Here is a 19180-nt window from a genome sequence, read left to right on the forward strand (position 1 = left end):
GCACATCCTCTCCAAGGGCAGAGTCCAGCCGCCGAAGCTCATTGGCTCAGGTGACACAGGCCCTGCTGCACCTCAAGCTAAATAGCATCTCCCGCCCCGGCACCTCTGCTCAGTAAGAGCAGAAAAGTCTGTACCGCAACGGGCCGCCTCGAGCTGCGGCCTCGACTGAACTTGATACTCCCCTCTCGCCTCTTCCCCCCTCCCTCCACGATCCCTCTCATTGTCTTAAACCCAGACGCCAACCACGCCCGGCACGAAGCGCACATACCCGGCGTCCGGCACAGCCCGAGACTCGAGGCAGCCTCATGGCCGAGGCTCGCCGCATCATCGCCCCCCCCCGGGTCTCGGCCGTTGCCCGTACGAGGCATCCTCCCGCCATCGGTGGCTTGCGCCATGCCAGTGCCGGTCCGCTGACCAACACCTCCCTGTTCACTGGCTCCGTATACATGAGGCTGTAGGATGGCCCTTGTGAGTATTGACATCGTCATTCGCCGGGCAGGTCACATTCGAGATATCTGTGCCTGGTCCAAGGCTGCTAATAAAGGAATTCACTCCATCACTGTAAAAGGAGAGCTGCGATCCTCGGCATGTTACGGGAGACACAGAATGTGCAATGTATTTTGTCTTTTGGTTTACTGTCCTCAGTGTCGCCCATCCCTGAGATGGTGTCGACGCTCGACCAGGTGCCGGGGGGTCAAGGGATATCAGAGTGGATATAATCTGTGACGAGGAGAAACAGCCGTGTTCCTCCCGGCCTCAGCCTGTGGAGTGCTTTGAGAGGCAAGGTATCCATCATCAACCGTGTGGCTCGCTCAGCCCGGCTCTCAGCCAGTCCGGCACAAAGGCCCTGACTTTGACGCTGCGCGCGTCGTGCCCGTCGCCCCACGCGAGGACAAACTCGTCGCCGGGCTTGTACGTCGCCGCAGCCTGCTCCCCGGGCAGGACCACGTCCGTCATAATCTCCAGCCGACAGAGACCCAGCCCAATGTTACCGACGCCCTTGAGCCATTTGCCCGCGCTGCGGCCCTTTTTGCCGACCCGGCCGATGCTCGTCTCGCCAGGAATCGCGTCGGCCGTCAGTGCCGTGGCCGAAGAATCATCTCCCGGATTATAGGCGAGCACCTGGGGCGCGGGCTCGTCGTTGTCGTATATCATGCATGGCAGGATGCGTTTTCGGATGACGCCGCGGTGCTTGGTGCGAATGGTGAGCTCCTGGCCGACGTAGCAACCCTTGCGGAAGTCGATGCCGTTCATCATGTCCATGTTGGTCTCCAACGGCAAGGCCTGCTCTCGGATGATCTCGTCCTGGCCCTCGGGCACGCCCTGGAGATAGCGGCGGACCGTGTAGGCGTCCTCGGTGCGCTGCTGGAGATGAAGCTCCGGCGGCTTGCTGTCCAGTCGGAGTATGCGGTAACCTAAGCCGGGTGCTCGCGGGTCTTTCATGACGATTTGGGAATCGCTGGCCGTCGGGTCAAGCGGTTCGACGTCGTTCCAGGCCTGCCAGACAGTGACCTGGTGGTCAGAGATGTCGCGGACGTCGACCTTTGCCCGGAGCTTGTAGCGCTTGATGTACTTGGCCAACCTGGGGATTTGGGCGGCATCAGCCTCGACCAAGAAGCCATCTTGATGGAAAGGAACCCCGCGGGCGGCCTGGAAGGGATAGATGAAGGTATCGTGCACGACCCTGCCGGTGGCGTTCAGGAAGCCGGTGTAGAAGGCGTCGGTGCGAGGCAGGCCGTCGGGCGCGGAGACGTTTGCGGTGACGATGCCCTGGAGAAACTTGGCGGCGTCGGGCCCCGAAACGGAGAGCAGGCGTCTCGAGGCAAGGGGTGCGAATCCCGACGACGGCGGGCTCGAGCTTGCGAAGCGGCGGCGCGGCTGGAGGCAGCCGGGACAGAGGAAGAAATGGCGCACCGGCGCAGCCCCCTTGGCAGGGCGTCGCATGGCGCGCGTGTGCGGGCGGGAAAGAAATGGCCTCGCGAGGAAAGAGCCTGCTCGCGTATGAAGCTGCTGCCGCGCACTACCGGAGTCTTGCTGATGCGACAGCGACGCAGAGCATGACGTACGTGTAGAAAAGGCGCCCGGTGGACGGTTTGAGCGGTGGTGGAGGATGGAGGGGCGGCAGGTGGGTAAGGGTTGGACGGGAGCCGTTTGCCGCTAAGATACAGTGGTCTTGATGTGTCTTTACTGGTCCGAATAGCATCAAGTAGGCTTGTACAGTACGTGAAGCCTCTCAAGAGAAGGAATGGGCTCAATTGATCCAGAGTACTTGCAAGTATACAGCACATCTCTTCCGGAGCAATGATTTTCATCCAGGATTGTGTAGGTGTATATTTTCAAAGAGCCAGACTGGACCAAACTGGGCGTTGATACTTTGAACAACAGCGTTCTCCACCACCAGCTTCCCTTGGCGAAGCTGACGCGCCCGTCAAACGAATTACTGTCAATCATGGCTGACCAAGGGATAATTTGGTTCATGTATCGGGTTGCTCCGGACTATTCGTAGATACAGGTTAATTAAGTTATAGCACGCAAAAGCCCAGTGCAGTGGTGGAGACGCCTCCGGGTGAAGCTCAGCGTGTTTCTCCGTCCAAGTCTGCCACGGCCAGGTCAAACGCGCGCATCTTCACGGAGCTTGCCTCCCTCCCCCTTCTTCCAAAAAAAAGGCCGAGCCGCTAAGCCGAGTACCCCGTGTTCATGTTGTTGCGCCGCGACGAGACAAACACGGGGCCGGGGCCTGGGATGCCGTTGGTCGGTGTGCTGATTGATAAGACAGCCGATTCATAGATGCTCGCACAGTCAAGCTTCCCCTCCCTCAACGTTGAATCCATGCACGTTAGTCACTAGCTTACTGCTGAGTCGTTTCCCCCGGCGGACCATGTGACTGCCTAGCGACGGTGACAGCAACAACAACAAGGTCCGACACCGGCGGCTTGTCGGGGGGGGGCGTTGAGATGGATGGACAGACAGACAGAGATTGAACGACACCCTGCAGCAGCCGGGGCACGCAGAGTGGCACTCCATGCGGTTGCATCAACACGGGGCAGCTGAAATGAGGCCGAGAAGGAGGAATAGGATTTCGTCGAGGTCCTCCTTGGTGGAAACCGTGTCTTTCCAACGAGGGATGATGGGATTGACTCACTCTGCTGATCGTTGACGCACGGCAGGACCAAACCTTATCGATCTGGCCATGCACACTCATACGTAGAAAGCACGAGGTGTGCGTGCATTGAATTTGTATAATAATCATGCTTTTTCTACCGCCTCGGAACCTCAACGGAAACGTTTGTCTTTCCCCCACCCGATCCCGCCCTGTGCACGAAGTAACTTACGCACGATACATTGCCGACGAAATACAACGAGGGCAAGAGAAGCGACAAACCTTGAGCCTCCGCGCGGCCTCTCCACCGTTTTACGTTGCTACTTTGCGCGCCGCTTGATAACATAGAGTCCTAGATGCGACTCGTTCTGTATTGACTAGCACACACGCACGTACCGCCGCAAGCTGTCTCTCGCTTTCTCTCTCTCTCGCGCTCTCTCTCTCAGCGTTCGTCTGTGACCCCAGATATAGGTGCAAGAGCTCATCCACTGGAGAGGCGCCACACTCAACTCTCGCCAAACCTCGGTCTTGTAAGTTTACTTTGAACTCGACTTGTCACCGCATCTCATGACCTCATGCTGTTCTTTTCCTTCCACGGTCCACGAAAAGAGGAAGAGAGGAAAGGAGCAGAGTCGAATGACATTAACCTCGACGTTAACCTCCTCGACAGGACGTCGACGGCCTTGGCGGCCACCTCCTCGATCAATCCCGTCAGCCTGGGATGCCATGCAGCTTTAGGCATCCATTGCACCGTGAGTGGATTGGGGACAAGAGCGATGGGAGAGTTGGCTTGGCAGCCCGGCAATTACTGGGCTCTCAGCCCGCTCAGCCCGCGCCGCAACGAGACTGCATGAAATACCAAGGTACGTACAATATGTACTCTTCAGTACCACCTCCAGGTGACCCAGTCCTCGGATCGCTGACGCCCGATTGGGCGGCTGATCAATCAAAAGAGGGTACGTACTGTACGCGGTACTCGGTACTGGCGGCTCCTCCACGCCCTCCGCCGGGCGCGCGGGTCCAGCTGGCCCAGGCAGGAGGTGGGGCAAGTGCTTGTCACCCTACAGCAGTTTTTACGCCCTTTCTACATGTGCATTTTCTACTCATTAAATCTATTTTTTTATGCGGCCCTCGCCCTTGACTCATGCCGATCCTCAACGGGGAGCCGCGACCTCGTGCTTTAGATTGGACGCCGCGTGACCCGCACATGTTATGAGTCCCGAGGTGAGCACCGTGATGGGCGCCGCTGATGGTAGACATCGGGCAAGTAAGGAGAACAAATGATCGAGGACATTCATCAGGGTAGCATTCACCAGGGTATAGACATGATGGTGTTTGGGTATAGTCCTTGGTATTGACTCGTTGACTCGAGACGGCCTTGATGCGGCCCACCTAGTCACTATCTAGATACCCAGACTCCTCCTCTTGGCTGCGTAGAGTGGGAAATGCCAGATGCATCCCCTCCGTATTCCTGATGCATGACCATTGTCTGTCTGCTGACAACGTCCTGTTTATCCTTGCTTCCTTGTTCCGATGAGTGGTGACCTTTGATGATGATGATGATTTGACAAGATGTTTGTCGAGATTAAATAAAAAAAGATCGCTTCGCCGCCGTGCCGTCTGCCATAAGTGCCATGAGGTATCATATCTGTAAAGAAAAAACGCCGTGTAATGCCGATTCACGCCTCTTTTTTTGAAGACGAATAGAAAAGATTCCAAGATGCGAATTCGAAACAACTCTCCGGGAGAGCACGCCTAGTAGACCGATATGGCCGAGACCAGGCCGGTGGAGTTCCGCCGCGATATGTAGTACTCTTCGCCGTCGAGAGCATCCTCTGCTGAGGGGTCGCTCTTGGCCTCCTTCTCACTGTATGGCAGCGCGGCATCGGCTGGCGAGGGCGGCATCGACTCGTCGTCGGAAGTGTCCGAGTCCGGGTCCATCAGGTCCGGCGGCGAGCTGGAGTGCGAGGGTGTCCGCACAAGCTCGAGGTGGGCGTAGTCCTCCTCGAGGTCATCGTCATCGCGGAGCAGGGCTGGCGTCCGCACGGGCACTGCATTTGCCATTTCAAAGTCGTCCTCGTTGTACTCGTCATCCTCGTCCAGGTCCGAGTCGTCGTCAGACGAGTGGTCAACGGACCGCTCCTCGACACGGTCGGCCCACTGGACGTGGCGGGCGGGCGCCTTGCTGGCGCCGCGGACCGACTGGTTGAACCACCGCTCCTGCTCGCGCTCGGCATCGGCGAGTTCGAGCATCAGCGAGTCGAGCAGGTTGGCGTGGCCGACGAGCAGGCGGAGGTCGTGGTCGGGCTGGGCGGCCTCGCGCGAGAGCTTTGCCCGGGCCTTGTGGGCCAGGTAGTAGGTCTGGGTGATGGACATGTCCTTCTTGGGCGCGGAGCGGATGAAGGGGTTGCGATGTTGAGGGTGGTGAGAGGATGCTGTTGTAGCAGACATTGTGTTGTAGGAAGAGAGAGAAAGGGAGACGGGACAAAGGGCGGCAGAGTGGGTTTATTTAAAAATAGAGGCGACGGAGTGGATGTCGCCGGGGTAGGCCAAAAGGCGAGGAGCGGTGGTGAGTCAAACGACGACCGATGGCGGAAGACCGGGTCGGTATGCAGTGCAGGGATTCCGGGACGGCGGTGATGAGAGCGACGGGGCAGATTGGGTAACGGGAGTCGATGCAGCCGCTAGTCCCGATACGAATGCGAGTGGGCGTTGCACGAGGGAGTCGATGAAGCGTCTATGGCCGGTCTAAGCTGGATGATTCCAAGGGATCTGGAGTCAGGTATATAGCTGGGGATGGCCAGGAAAAAAGAGGACCGAGGGAACGGGGGGGCATCGGGATACTTTTATCTCGGCATGCATGGCCACGGCTCGATGACCGCTAAAGGCGGATTTTGCACACGCGGACCCGAGCAGCGGCGCGAAGACTCCGCGGCGCACAGGGGCAGAGGGGCCCTCTAGAGGGGCAGCAGCGTTCCACCTGCCTGCCTGGGGGGTGTGGAGCCCCGTGGACAAGCAGCAGCGGCAGGTACTGCGCTGTGGGCGGTGCTTAGAAAACCCCGGTCCGTCGAGCGCGAGTCCGTCCGCCCGGCCTCCGCTCGCTCGCTCGCTCGCTGACCAAGCCCAAACTCCGAGCAAGGGGGGGGGGCAAGAAAAAGGAACGACGCGGGCCTGCACGCGCGCCTAGGCAGCCATGTCTCTTGCAGCGCCGCTTCCAGCAGCAGCCGCAGCAACAAGGCAGCGTTGCTCGGATCTGCCGCTCGTCTTTCCTCAAGCGGCCGCAAAAGCCAAGTCTGCTGTACAGTACAGTGCAGCACAGTACAGTAGGGTAATTACGGTAATTACTGTATGTACTCGATCCACGCTCATGTTGTACGGAGTAATCATGTAATCAATCCGTTAATCCATCACCTAATCACGTGGAGAAGGCCACCGGTATGTCCGCCTATGCCCGGCGGCCCCCCAGTGCCGGTGCCGTCGACGGACCGGCTAGATAATCCAAACCCCCCAAGGCACAGACGCCTAGCGCTGCAGCGTCCATTTTGGATTTCCAATCCTGCTCCCATCTTGTGTGTGTTTGATAAGCTTTCTGTCGGCCAGCTTGCTTGCTGATCGACCAAATTGTTGCGCCGCTGGCCTCCATGGCGTGCTCGCTCTGGTTTAGCAGAGAGCCATGCATGTCATCCGCATGACGGCATCACGTCGTCAAGGACAACGCCCGCCGGTGACAGGACCGCCCAACGGCAGCGTAGCTCTTTTGGGTCATGGGCCGCCGCAGCCAACACTCGCTGCACGCGAACAAGGCCCCTTTGCTCGCTCTCGCCCTTATCTGTCCTGGATCCATAGGCCACACGGCGTATAGTTTGGCGGCAGACGTGGCCCGCTTGACGGAAAGCCGACGGATCCGCGAGCCATTTGGGCCCATTTCTGTGGCGCCTCTCCAACCCTCCAACCAGCCAAAAAACACCGTGGACTCGCCCAGGTACCCCTACTTCCCTACTCTACCCCCCCTGGGCCCTGCATCCTGCCACTACTAGTAGGTGCCTGCCTAGTGCCAAGGCACAAAGGGTACATTCAGTGGCTACAGTACTTGCTCCGATGACTCTTCTCTCCAATTCAATCTTGACTCACAGTCTGATGGATGGTGGGGGTAATGCCCAGCATATCAGATCGCGCCATCCCTGGGCGCCAATTGGATTGCATGGCTGACGAATGCAGCTATTGTGCGCGAAGGGGACCGAAGCACGAGGAATGTCGGTGTCAAGCTCGGCAATCATCATTATTATCAACCCGTGCATCGATCGAGTCAGCGAGTTTTTCTGTGACTCGAAGCGTTTGATTTCCGTCTGACTCTTTTTTTTTGGCCTGTTTGACTCCAATGTTGGCTGTTTCGGGCTCTCCATCGGTCTTTGTTTCGACCCGGCAATGCCCCCGCAGCCGCAGATGGATGCCGTGCCCTCGTCCGCCTGCCAAGCTGTCTGATCTCTCTCTCGCGTGGACGACTCGTCGCAGCCAGAGACACAGCGCGACCGCATTGGCACCCAACGACTCGTCGCATGGTGCAGCAGCCACCATGCAGCTCGCTTTCGCTCTTCCCTTGCCCCGCCCGAGAGGCGAATGGGAAAAGCGAGCCAGCACAGCCGTACGGGTACGTACCGCCTCTGTCCGTATCCCAGGTATCCCAATCGTTCAAAGCTCATCCGACGTTTACTGCCGCCTCGCCGTGTAAACCGACGGCTGATTGTTCTCAGGCATCTCAGGTCACGGTATCATGAATCGCCTTGGCCCCAAGTGATTTCCCACATACCCCCCCGCAAAGAAATGCATCGTGACTCGGGCGACTTGATCCTCGATTGAGCCGGACGGTTTGCTTGCCGCCAACCTGCATCGGCAACTGTGGATGAAACGACCATGGGACGTTTCTCTGCAGACTTCGGTGCAGACGTACATACATAAGGCAGATACACACGTTGTCGGCTACTTGCAGCACAGCCAAGAGCGAGCAGATGCCGGGTGCCCCGAGATGTCCCCGTCGGCGGCCGTTTGAGGCCGGAGCTCGGCATGCAACCCTCTCACTCTCACCTGCAGGAGACGAGGGGGAGGAAAAAAAAAAGAAAAATCGTCGAAACTTGGGCTTCGTCGCTTCCTCCTCGGGGATCTCGGACTTGGCTGCTGATACTACTTTCATGTTTCTTTTCCTTTCCATTCATCGTTTGTGGGCGTTTCCCGTCTCGTCTTTTTTTCCTGTGCCCCCCGTCATCTCACAACCCCCTCCTGCTCTCGGGACTGAGCCATCCGCCGCTTCCTTCACGGCATTCTGCCACCGTGTCTTTTTTTTTTCTTTTCTTCTCCTTTCTTGGTCGTCCTTGGGGCTACTGTGTCCGGCTGGGCAGTCTGTCCCGCGGGCGGAGCTACATGGGACGACGAGAAACGGGCGGACTTTACTAAGCCTTTCTCCGGGCCATTGGCCAAAAGTCCGCAGCAGTACGGAGTAAGGTAGCCACAGAGTAAGGTAGTCACACGCCGTGCCGGCTGTGTGTGAGCGAGCAGTGGGCAATGATGCGAACAAGCTTCTCGCGCGACGACATGACAGTCACTCACCCCTACAAGGTCTTACCGGCGCTGCCAGCGTACTATACGAACAAAAAAGTGTACTATACGAGCAAAGTAAGTTACATGCTCGATACCTGAAACCTTTAGGATGCAAGGTAGGTAGGTAGGTATGCACAGTAGGTACCTATCTTAGCAACGAGGCAGCCATGCCGGCTCCGACGGGGCGCCCGAGGCCCTCCGCTCGGTTCCGACGGGTAGTCGAGGTACCTACGGCCGCCGGCCTTCGGGCCTCTATCAAGATCCGTCATCGGCACGTCACCCCCGAAGTAAGGGAAAAAGAAAGGAAGGCAAAAAAGGTGAAACAGGCTCTTCTTAATAGTCTCTTCATCGTCAATCGACTCTTCCTCTTCCCTCGGACCGTATCTCGAGGTCGGCAAAGAAAAGAAAAGAAACGACAGAGCGCGGGCATGTGTCACGTCCCACGTGTCGCAGAACGCAGCGATTGTCGGACACATTTTCAGCCCTATCTCCCATCACTCTCTCATTTATCATTACTCCCGGACACCACCTGGATGGACCCTTGCTCCCGTCTCCCAGGCTCGGCCACGTTGGCTCCCGGCGAGTCCATGTACAGCCCCGGCCAACCAGAGCAAGCCTTTCCATGCCACGCCTCTTGGAGTCGGCCCTTGCGGTGGATTACATATCAATACGACATGCATGCGGCTGTAGCATTGAGCCTCGTCTTACCAGGAAGGATGCTTGCCCTGTCATCCTGTAAGCGGCGCAAACAGAGTCTCGTCCCTTCGGACATCAAATATTGCATCCATCCCCTGCATCGCAAACAGTGACGCCTCGCCGGGACCCCTGTTCTTCCCCACCACCTGCATCCCGGGCAGTCGAGCCAGGGATAGGGAGTGCCTTGTCTTGTCTCCAGTGCCCCCGAGGCTCTGGAGGAACACGGTCCCTGTCGATCTCGGTCGCTCGGAAACAGATTGAATGCCATCAGCCAATACCAAGCTCTCGAGTGATGACTCCGGATTGGGGCACTCGTGCCTGCCTGGATGTCAAGCACACCCAACATCTGTATACCTGACATTGTCGGCGAAGCACCCTTGGATCTTCGGTGGTACAACAAGTCTAATTGGCGACAAGTCCCATGAAATATCCTTGCTCCCATTCGGCCACCGCCGACAAAGGCGGGGACCATCAACAGACAGCGTGGGCTCCCATCCGGCGCCTTGCGCAGTAATGAGTCCCGGCATGGTGCACTATAGCCGTGTGGCTCACATACCCTCGGCATGGAACCCTCCCACGGTCTCATTCGACGCGAAGCTTCTGCTTCGTCCTCTTGCGCTTCCCGCCCACCTCCCTGCCCTCCTCCACCTCGAGCAGCGCCTCTCGCTTCTTCTCGCTAACCAGCTTCAACGCATCGCGAAGCACCCTCGTCTCCAAGTTGACGCCCTCCTCCTTCCAAGCATCCATCTCCCTGCCCACTCGCTTCTCAATGGCCAGCACCAGCTCCACGTCGCGCTGCCCGACAAACGTGGCCGCCTGGCCCTTGCGTCCCGCGCGGGCCGTTCGACCGACTCTGTGGATGTAGTCGTCCGGATCGCGCGGCATGTCGTAGTTGACCACCAGGCTGACCTCGGGAATGTCGAGACCTCGCGCAGCCACGTCCGTGGCCACCAGGATTCGGGCGGCCGAGGCGCGGAAGCGCGCGAGGTTGTCGATGCGTTGCCTTTGCGGGAGCTTCGAGTGCAACGAAGTCACGCGATGGTCCAGAAGCCGGAGCAGGTGGTGCAGGTATTCGGCGGTCGAGGTCCTGTTGCAGAAGACGATGATGGTCTTGTCCTTGTTGCCCTCGGTGAGCAGAAAGACGTGGAGATAGTGTTCCTTGTGGGTGACGGGTATCTGGATATGCGCCTGCGTCAAGGTGGCCGGAACGGCAAGCATCTGAGTATCGACCTCGCACACAAACACCGGCGGCTTCCCGGGCTTTTGCGGCATGCTCTTGAGGGCGCGGACTTCAGGGGTAATGGTGGCGGTGAAGAGCAGGGTCTGGCGGTCGGTGGGAGGCGGCAGGACGCCCAGGCACTCCTCCACGTCCGGGAGCATGCTGCCGGGCCCAGCAGCGTGTAACAACCGATCGGCCTCGTCGAGAACCACGAAGCGGACTCTTCTCAGCCCGCAGATTGTATCCTCCCCAGAGGTCCGGATGTGATCGGCCAGGCGGCCGGGCGTGGCGATGACGACGTGAGGCCGCTGGGCGAGCGCAATGGCTTGCGCTCGCATGTCGGAGCCGCCGGTGACCAGGATAGCCTTGAGGCTCTGGGGCGACGAGATTGCCTTGAACTGCTCGTAAATCTGCAGGGCCAGCTCCCGGGTGGGCGTCAAGACGACGGCGAAGATGGCGGTCGGGTCTTGGGCCCACGTCTGAAGGATTGGGACGGCAAAGGCGACCGTCTTTCCCGAGCCCGTCCTGCTACCGCCAATGCAGTCTCTGCCCTTTAGGATTTCCGGTATGCAGCCCTTTTGAATACCAGTGGGCCGCTTGATGGCCATGTTGGCGAGAGATTGCACAAGCCATGGCCGTACCTGCAACGCCGCGAAGCTCGTGTTGGGGTCGGTCGGGGCAAGAATGCGATTCGGCGGCGGCACGGCAGGCTTCCCGCCGTCTGCGTTTTTCGCGGCTCTCCTTACGCGGGACGGGGCTGCGATGGCAGAAAAGGCCGTCGTCGGGTGCCCGAGGTCGTCGCCGTCGCTGTCGTCGGCGGCTTCAAGCTCGCGCGACGTGCGCCGCCTCTTGCGGGAGGCCGTGTCGTCGAGGTAGTCGGACTCTGCCGAAGATGGGGAATCACTGTCTGACATTTCGGCGACTGTCCAATCAACCCTGGGAAGTCATCCTCGTGGAGCTTTGGGTTGCGCCGTCAGAAGGCTGGCCTTGTCGCCTAGAAATTTTTGGTGCTGTCGTCGGCGTGCGACTGGGGGAAAAATTGGACATCTCCGGGTAGTGGGGCCGGATGGCAGAGCACGTGGCCGCCGCGACCTCGGCCGCTCGGTGGACTTGGTACCTACTCCGTACTTGGTGCTGAGCAGGAAGAGGACAAGGCCTTGATGGATACATGATGATGATGCACGATACTGAACAGGTCTCACATGAGCCTATCGGCAGAACGTGTCCTGATGGGCTGGCATAAATGGTCATGCACAAAATCCTTCCCTTCAAGGCCAGCATAGATGCGCATAACGCTGCTGGAGCAAAATCAGATACCCAGCCTCAAAGTCCCCGACAGAAGAAAAGAGGGCTTCGTGAGCCAACGCGTTCGGACGCTTGAAGGAAATTAAAGGGAGTCGGACTGCATGAGCATGCCGTGCCGTGGATACTCGCAGCTGTACATGCAACTACGAAGTACAGTGCAGGCAAAACAGCTTGTCGAGCATGCGGCTCGGCTTGAGGCATGTAGTGAAAGGCCCGAGACAAGCTCGCCGTACAGTGTGCGATGACTCTCGGAGACTACTGAGCACGTCTTGGCTTGGTAGACGCGCGCTTAACGGCAGGGAGTCGACGCTGTTTCGCTCTGGCCTGGCCCCCACAGCAGCGATCGGCCTGCCTCAGATTGTGCACGTGCATGCAGACAGGATCCAGTGAGGTCTTTGAGGAATCACTGGCGCCGTGGGCATGCTGCCGTGCAACCGAAAGAGAGATGAGGGATGGAAAGGGGGCCAGCAAGGAGGAAGACGGGAGAGACGAGGGGACGACGCACACTGTGCACCACTGTGCCACACTGTGCAGAGAAGGCGACTCGGTGGCGCGTGCCTGAGTACAGTACGTGCGCATCTACACGCACGGCCACACCGAGCAGCTTAGCTTTCCATCTCCCAGGCAGCCAGCCATTCGCCCGTCCAGCACGCAGGCGAGCTCTCCGAGAGCAACTGGTTATTTGAATCAAGTGGTCAGTCGATGCGACGGACAAGTGCCTCCGTGAAAAGCCATCAAGGGAGGCGGGCGGACCGACTCGACAGTCACGCCCAAAGAGGGAATGCCACGCTACCGCAGAAGCAGGGAGACGATGAACTATCCATCGAAATGGCACTGGGCTTGGCCGTGTGGGCGAGCCGATCGACTGATGGCTTCAGCTACGGAGGAACCGTCCACCAGCTCCACCCGTGCATGAGTATAATGAGGCTTCCCACCGGCATCGACGCCTTGAGCTGTCGGGTCAGCACATCTCGGACCGGCCGGCTTATGTACGGCGTACCGTATGCACAGATGCACACTCCTTGCCCGGGACAGAGTGCCGCGTGCATGCAGACGTTGATAATGACGAAACGGAATGTTGGCAACGAGTGGCCACGATGCCAGACGGCGGCAGATGAGCTGGTGGTGAAGGCCGCCGGATGGACCAACAAGCGGCCAGAAGAGCCTGGAGAGGGCGCTAGCGCCAAACGGTTCGCAGTCTCCAGCAATGGACGGGAGGCTCCCGGGGGTCCCATTCGCAGCCTGGTCAAGCCTGGAACGCCGCCCAATCCCGCTACGGCCAGAGGGCGCACAGCACGCTTCCCCCCCAAGCAGACAATGTACTTCAATGCCTGCTCGAGGTATCTGCTCGCCTGCTTCTCGGGGCAAGAGAACATGCACTACAGAGTCGAGATACATCGGGCGCCTACCCGGCCATTTGAAGTCATACAGTGTATGTTCTTATGTGTCTGCACGGTGTGTCGACGAGTGCCGAAAATGCGCCTGGCTGCACGCCGTGCTGTGCTTCCTTGCCGTACGGGATGCAGAGGAGTCGAGTTCAGCCTTCCACCCGCTGCCGCTACAGTGGCTGCGAGAGACGTCCGGGGTTCGTTCGTTGTTGGGTCAGGTACTAATGTACCTGCCACAACCTCCTCTACAGTGCAAGCAGAACATAGACACACGGTTGCTCCAGTGCAAAGCTGCTGCTGCTGCTGCCCTCCTCCGTCGACTTCACGACCCAACTCCTCCTCCAAGCACATGCCTACTTCTTCTCGCCCAACCCCTCCCCCCCTTTCCCACCTAACCCTCTCTCCCCCTTCTCCCTACTCGACTCTACTCCCGACCGAGTAGCTTGGCCTCCGTTCATAGATCTACACGGCACCATCATCCCCCCCACTGCCGGCCCGTCCCCTCGCCAGAGTCCTAGGAACCTCACTCCGACTTCCCACCGATGGGCGCCTGCAACAGCTTTGCCTCGACCATCGTCCTACGGCGAACCGCGTCATAGCCTCCAGCACTGGCTACTTGTCGGTCGACGACACCTCTTAGAAGCGTCCTCGGCCCCCCCGACCAGTTGCCTGGCGTCCTTCCATCTCTATAAAGGCCCTCCTTTCCGCCCTTGACAGGCTCCAACCGCCTCGCACCCTTTTCGAATATTTCTCGGCTCTGCGCAAGCTGCCAGCAGAGGTCGCCACAATGGCCGACCCGTCCTCCCAGTCCCAGGCCACTGAGTCGTCCCCACACCAGGTGAGTGCCATCCCAATACTTGCCTTGAAAGTCGGCTCCGCTCACCGCTCGACAGTTGTCCTCCACCCCGGCTGCGCCGACATCGACCCCGTCCTCGACTCCTGTCCCTCATCTGCCCTCTCCCGCGCCCTTGCTCCGGCCTGCAATCCCTGGCGGGCGCAGTGGCGGAGGTCGCACACCCAGACTCGGCTTGGCAATACCTCCCTCGCCCAATGTTAAGCCCGTTGGTAATCAGCCTGCTGTGACCAGGCCGCCGCTTCCGACGCTACACCTGGCCACGCCCAAGGGCAGTCAGATTGTCCCTCACGAGCAACCTCCCAGACATCAGGGCATTCAGCCTGGCCACTCGGCTGATGGTGGCAGCGAGAGCAGTGCCGCCCATTCCAGGTCTGGTAGTTTTGGGCCCTTGGACGGCCGCACTAGCAATCCGACTTCCGCCGGCTCCCAGTACTCGGCCTTGTCGTTTGCGTCACAGTATGGCATTCCCGTGACCAGGGCCCAAGGAACTCCAGACCCGGTGTCGGCGGTGGGGTCAATGTACTCGGAGAGAAGCGAGGGCGGCGTCGCCATGGAGAGAGACGGCAGCCTGCAAGGGCTTGAGGCCTTTGATCAGCTTAGCCTGGACAAGGCGAGAAACGCCGACGTCGACGAACTGGATGATGAGGGGTGGAGAATAGCAAGTACGGAAAGGAGAATCAAGGAATTGGGCAATCTGGGCGAAGGTGCTGGAGGAGCAGTCACCAAATGCATGCTCAAGGGCGGCAAGACGGTGTTTGCATTAAAGGTAAGCAGTCGATGGGTCCAGCAGGCGGCCTGCAGAAGCTAACGTGAACGTTGCAGGTCATCACCACCAACCCTGACCCAGACGTTAAGAAGCAGATCGTTAGGGAGCTGGGGTTCAACAAGGAGTGTGCGTCGGAGCACATTTGCCGGTACTACGGAGCTTTCGTCGACTCGTCCACAGCCACCATCTCCATCGCCATGGAGTTTTGCGAGGGCGGCTCCCTGGACAGCATCTACAAAGAAGTCAAGCGTCTGGGGGGTCGAACTGGCGAAAAGGTTCTGGGCAAGATTGCCGAGGGCGTCCTCAGCGGGCTCACGTACCTCCACACGCGCCGAATCATCCACCGAGACATTAAGCCCTCCAACATCCTCCTGTGTCGAGACGGGGCTGTCAAGCTGTGCGACTTTGGCGTCTCGGGCGACTTCGGCACCAAGGGCGAGGCCAACACGTTCATCGGTACCAGCTACTACATGGCTCCGGAACGAATCACCGGCCAGTCGTATACCATCACCTCTGATGTCTGGTCCACGGGTGTAACTCTGCTTGAGGTTGCTCAGCACCGCTTCCCCTTCCCGGCCGACGGGACCGAGATGCAGCCGCGAGCTGGCTTGATTGACCTGTTGACGTACATTGTCCGTCAGCCGGTGCCCAAGCTTAAGGACGAGCCGGACATGGATGTATACTGGAGCGACAACTTCAAGTACTTCATCGAGTGCTGGTACGTGCAACAGCGCCGAAACACTCTTCTTTTGTCATGTACTGACTATTGAGACAGCTTGGAAAAACAACCCACTCGCCGAGCCAGCCCCTGGAAGATGATGGAACACCCGTGGATGGTGGACATGCGGTCGAAGCGTGTCAACATGGTCAAGTACCTATCCTACGTGTGGGGCTGGGATGAGCAACGCGCGGCTTGATCGCCATGGGAAGAGGAGGGGGCAATATTCTAATACTATGAATACACTGCGACATGACCAGCAGGGGGCTGCCTTTGCGAGTTGCGGAGCACGAAACACTGTCATCTTGGACAGGCTGACAATAGGACAGCTAGCGCTGGATGTATCGGCGAGGGCCGAGAGGAACTCGTCGCGGTATGTCTGAACAGTGTTGGGGAAAGCCAAATGATGATTACGAAAACACGTCACGGATTCGGGAAGAAAGTATTCAAATGTCAGCCTGGCTAAGCGGATAGGATACCTTGCATGGATCGAATACACGCGTCTGAGGCGTTTTTTCTCCTCTGCAAGATGGTTGATTGTCCTGCGATTTTCGCTTGACATTTGTTCACAACTGCTCCAAGAGGTGGGGACGAGATATCCCAGGCAGAGATTTATGCAAAGTAGCGACTCTCTCCATGTCCGTCTTCACCCCGCCTCCGTCTGGGCCTGGGCATCGGCGTTGGTATCGTCGGGCAGGTCGCCCATGAGTTCCCTCAGGACCACGGTCGCGTAGGCGCTGCTCCCGAGCTGGAACTTGAGCACGGCAGCAACCTTGACGTCGGCGCCGCCAGCCGGGGGAGCCTCCTTGTCCCCCTCCCCCTCTTCCTTGGCCGCCTGCTCTTTGTCGGCACGCTGGTCCGTTTTTTCGGCCACCCCAGCGTCATCCACCTTGAGCCTCTTGCTCGCGGCGCCCCCGTCGGCGGCGGCGTCGTCGTCGCCGCGCTTGCGCCTGCCACCGCTCTTCCTGGCGGCCCGGACGAGGTCCAGGTCCGTGGGGTGCATCTGCTCGACATCGTCCGAGTAGAGCCGGAAGTCGACCGAGGGCGCGGCGAGGAAGCGACTCATGAGCTTGCGATACCGGCCGGGGAGGCTGAACTCGCGTCGGAGGCGCCGCATGTTATGCGGGTCCAGGCCGCCGTTTTCCTCGCGAGCCATGAACTCTTGATAAAAGTCGCCAATCTCGTTGTCCGGGTACACGACGTCGTAGCCGGGCAACGGCAGCACGACGTCGTGGATGGTGTAGCGGCCACTCGAGGCCTCCTCCTCCGTCAGGGGCCTGGCGCGCACGCTTGGCTCGTCGCCGTCCTCGACGGGGTTGACAATGTCGTCGCCGTCCTGGTCCTGGCCACTGACGAGGGGAGCGGCCTCGGTCTCGGCAATCACGAGGTCGCCCTGGACGACCTTGTCGCCGTGGAGCTCCCACCGCCGGCTTGCGGCGTGGTTCCAGACATGAGACTGGTAGGCGTGGAGGTACATGGACCGCAGGCCCCTCGTGATATGCGTCAGCGCGCCGCCGTAGTCCTTCATCGAGCCCGTGCCCGGCTTTGTCAGGTGGCGGACAATGCACGACTCGGCCGCGAACCTGCCGGGCATGATTTTGGCCGCCTTTTCCGGGTCCTGGCCCGTCTTGAACAGCATGCAGGCGTGATGGCGCGCGTACTGATCCCTTTTGACGGCCTCGGCGGGCACCTCGCCGCTGGCCGCTCGAGAAGATATCTCTTCATCGTAGCTTAAAAGAGCCATGACGGCGTCTTCCCACTTGCCTCCGATAATCAGCTTTCCAATCTCGTGCGTCCCGATTTGGTATGTGCCGAATCGCTGGTGTCCAAAGTAGTTGATCCAGCCGCGGGAGGCCATGAGATCCAGGGCCGCCTGGACTTGTGTCTTGAGCGCCTCGAGCCTCTCGGCCGGGGTCCGCTCTGTAGGCTCGCCCACAATCTTGCAGTTTTTGATCACAATCACGAACTCGTTGCCCAGAAGCTGGCCGAGATTGATCGACTCGTCTCGGTATTCATAGTCGCCCGTCTCTATGCCCCAGAGCTTGGAGCTGCAGCCAGCCAGGGCTCGCTGCCGGACGTGCCGCACGGAGCATCGCTGGGCCGTCGATGCGCGTCGGTCTTTGGTTCCGGCGTACCCGACTGATTGAGGCTTGATGCGTAGAACACGTGCGATCTGGTTCACGGCATCCATGGTGTCGCGGTTATCCTTGTAGATTGTGAAATGAAGGTATTCACCGGTGGGTTTATCTTCCCTCAGCTCACGAGCTCCGCGGCCCCTCTTCTTACCCTTTCTCAACGACACTCTCGTGGCGAGTATGGCTCCCGATGCGTCTGTGCTGGTTTCTATCGTGGACTTGAAGATGCGGCGAACTTCGCCGTGTATCTGGGCCCGCTTGGACTTGTCATCCATGGGTTCCGACATGACTGAGGTGGTCTTTTCTCCGTCTGTGCCGCTACCGCCCTGGTAGAACTGCACCAGGTCGTTGGCGAACTTGTCACCAGCCAAGCCTGAGAGGATAGCCACGTCCTCCGGGGATACCTCCTTGGTTTGTTCCTCTTGGGCGGGCTCGACGCATTTGGTGCTCTCGGGAGTGTCTTTTTCCGTGCGAGATGCTTCGGAAGCCTGTGCGGGCGCCTCTTGCGGCGGCTGTCATGTGCATAAGCTCGTGGGACACGGCCCAAAATTCGGATCTCGTCGCTCACTTGTGCCTGTCCGTTGGCTGCTCCGATGTGGGACAGGTGAACGACTTTGCCATCCTTGCCAATCTCATTGACTTGAAAGTCGGAGAATCTGCAAATCCTTCAGTGCACTGGGCTTTGGAGTTCCAGGGCCAGCTTGCGCCTACTCACCGCACCCGTTGATCGCCGGTCCAGGCCAAAGCTAGCGGAGTGGCACGCTGCGTGATGCCGATTGAGCGCGAATGAGACGCGCCGCCGCGCACAGAGAATTGCGCCTGATCAGCCATTGCGAGGTGTCGCTACTGCACCTCCGTGAAGTAGTGCTACAGGGAGGCGGTGATGTTCAAGACGACTTGTGTGGATTTGGAAGCTCTGATGACGGCCGCGGGGCGATTTTTGCGACCGAAACCATACTGCCGGCGCTTTAGGCGATTAAGTCAATTGAAGTAGGCGGTCAGAGGCGAGAGCACTTAACAGGCAGGCGGTGAGCGGAAAGCCCCACGCCCATTTGGCTCCAGGGTAGATTGTCAACGACGCCTCAACACCATCACGCAGATGGCATACAATCCTACATGGGCTGCCATCGAAGTTGTTCCGGTTGATGGAATCCTCCCCTCTTCTTTACGAAAGTGTGATAGCATGACTTTTACACAATGATTTGTGTTGCTCAGCAACAACATTGGCTGGGCGAAAATTGATTGCTGAACTGAGCGTGTTCCTCGCTTCTGCTTCTCATCATATGCAATGCTCCAGCGGTGAAGAAGGCTCACGTTGACGGGCTGGGCCACTGCTGCCCGTTCTTGTCCATGAAGCGTTAGGCAGGCCCGGGACGACACGCTCCATTTCCCACCTTGACCCTGT

At 59.1% G+C, this 19180-nt stretch overlaps 5 protein-coding genes across 5 annotated transcripts; 1 reads left to right on the top strand and 4 right to left on the bottom strand.

Annotated features, from left to right (window-relative positions):
- Positions 1-795: 795 nt before the first annotated feature.
- On the bottom strand, positions 796-1443 carry HRG_05435 (aminomethyl transferase; the record flags this gene model as incomplete). The annotated part of the gene is made up of 1 exon (XM_044863906.1): positions 796-1443. One exon carries the CDS (start codon positions 1441-1443, stop codon positions 796-798), a length of 648 nt encoding a protein of 215 aa, XP_044720438.1.
- A 3412-nt stretch (positions 1444-4855) lies between these two features.
- Positions 4856-5551, bottom strand: HRG_05436 (uncharacterized protein; the record flags this gene model as incomplete). The annotated part of the gene is made up of 1 exon (XM_044863907.1): positions 4856-5551. The coding sequence occupies one exon, from the start codon at positions 5549-5551 to the stop codon at positions 4856-4858; it is 696 nt and encodes a 231-aa protein (XP_044720439.1).
- A 4419-nt stretch (positions 5552-9970) lies between these two features.
- On the bottom strand, positions 9971-11521 carry HRG_05437 (DEAD/DEAH box helicase domain-containing protein; the record flags this gene model as incomplete). The annotated part of the gene is made up of 1 exon (XM_044863908.1): positions 9971-11521. The coding sequence occupies one exon, from the start codon at positions 11519-11521 to the stop codon at positions 9971-9973; it is 1551 nt and encodes a 516-aa protein (XP_044720440.1).
- Positions 11522-14087: 2566 nt separating this feature from the next.
- Positions 14088-15839, top strand: HRG_05438 (kinase; the record flags this gene model as incomplete). The annotated part of the gene is made up of 5 exons (XM_044863909.1): positions 14088-14138; positions 14194-14447; positions 14502-14922; positions 14979-15640; positions 15698-15839. 5 exons carry the CDS (start codon positions 14088-14090, stop codon positions 15837-15839), a joined length of 1530 nt encoding a protein of 509 aa, XP_044720441.1.
- A 447-nt stretch (positions 15840-16286) lies between these two features.
- On the bottom strand, positions 16287-18606 carry HRG_05439 (tRNA pseudouridine synthase D (TruD) domain-containing protein; the record flags this gene model as incomplete). Its single annotated transcript, XM_044863910.1, has 3 exons — positions 16287-18263; positions 18344-18431; positions 18491-18606. The coding sequence occupies 3 exons, from the start codon at positions 18604-18606 to the stop codon at positions 16287-16289; spliced, it is 2181 nt and encodes a 726-aa protein (XP_044720442.1).
- Positions 18607-19180: the final 574 nt, after the last annotated feature.

This window comes from Hirsutella rhossiliensis, assembly GCF_020360975.1.
Source record: "Hirsutella rhossiliensis strain HR02 chromosome Unknown scaffold00005, whole genome shotgun sequence".
NCBI lineage: Eukaryota > Fungi > Ascomycota > Sordariomycetes > Hypocreales > Ophiocordycipitaceae > Hirsutella > Hirsutella rhossiliensis.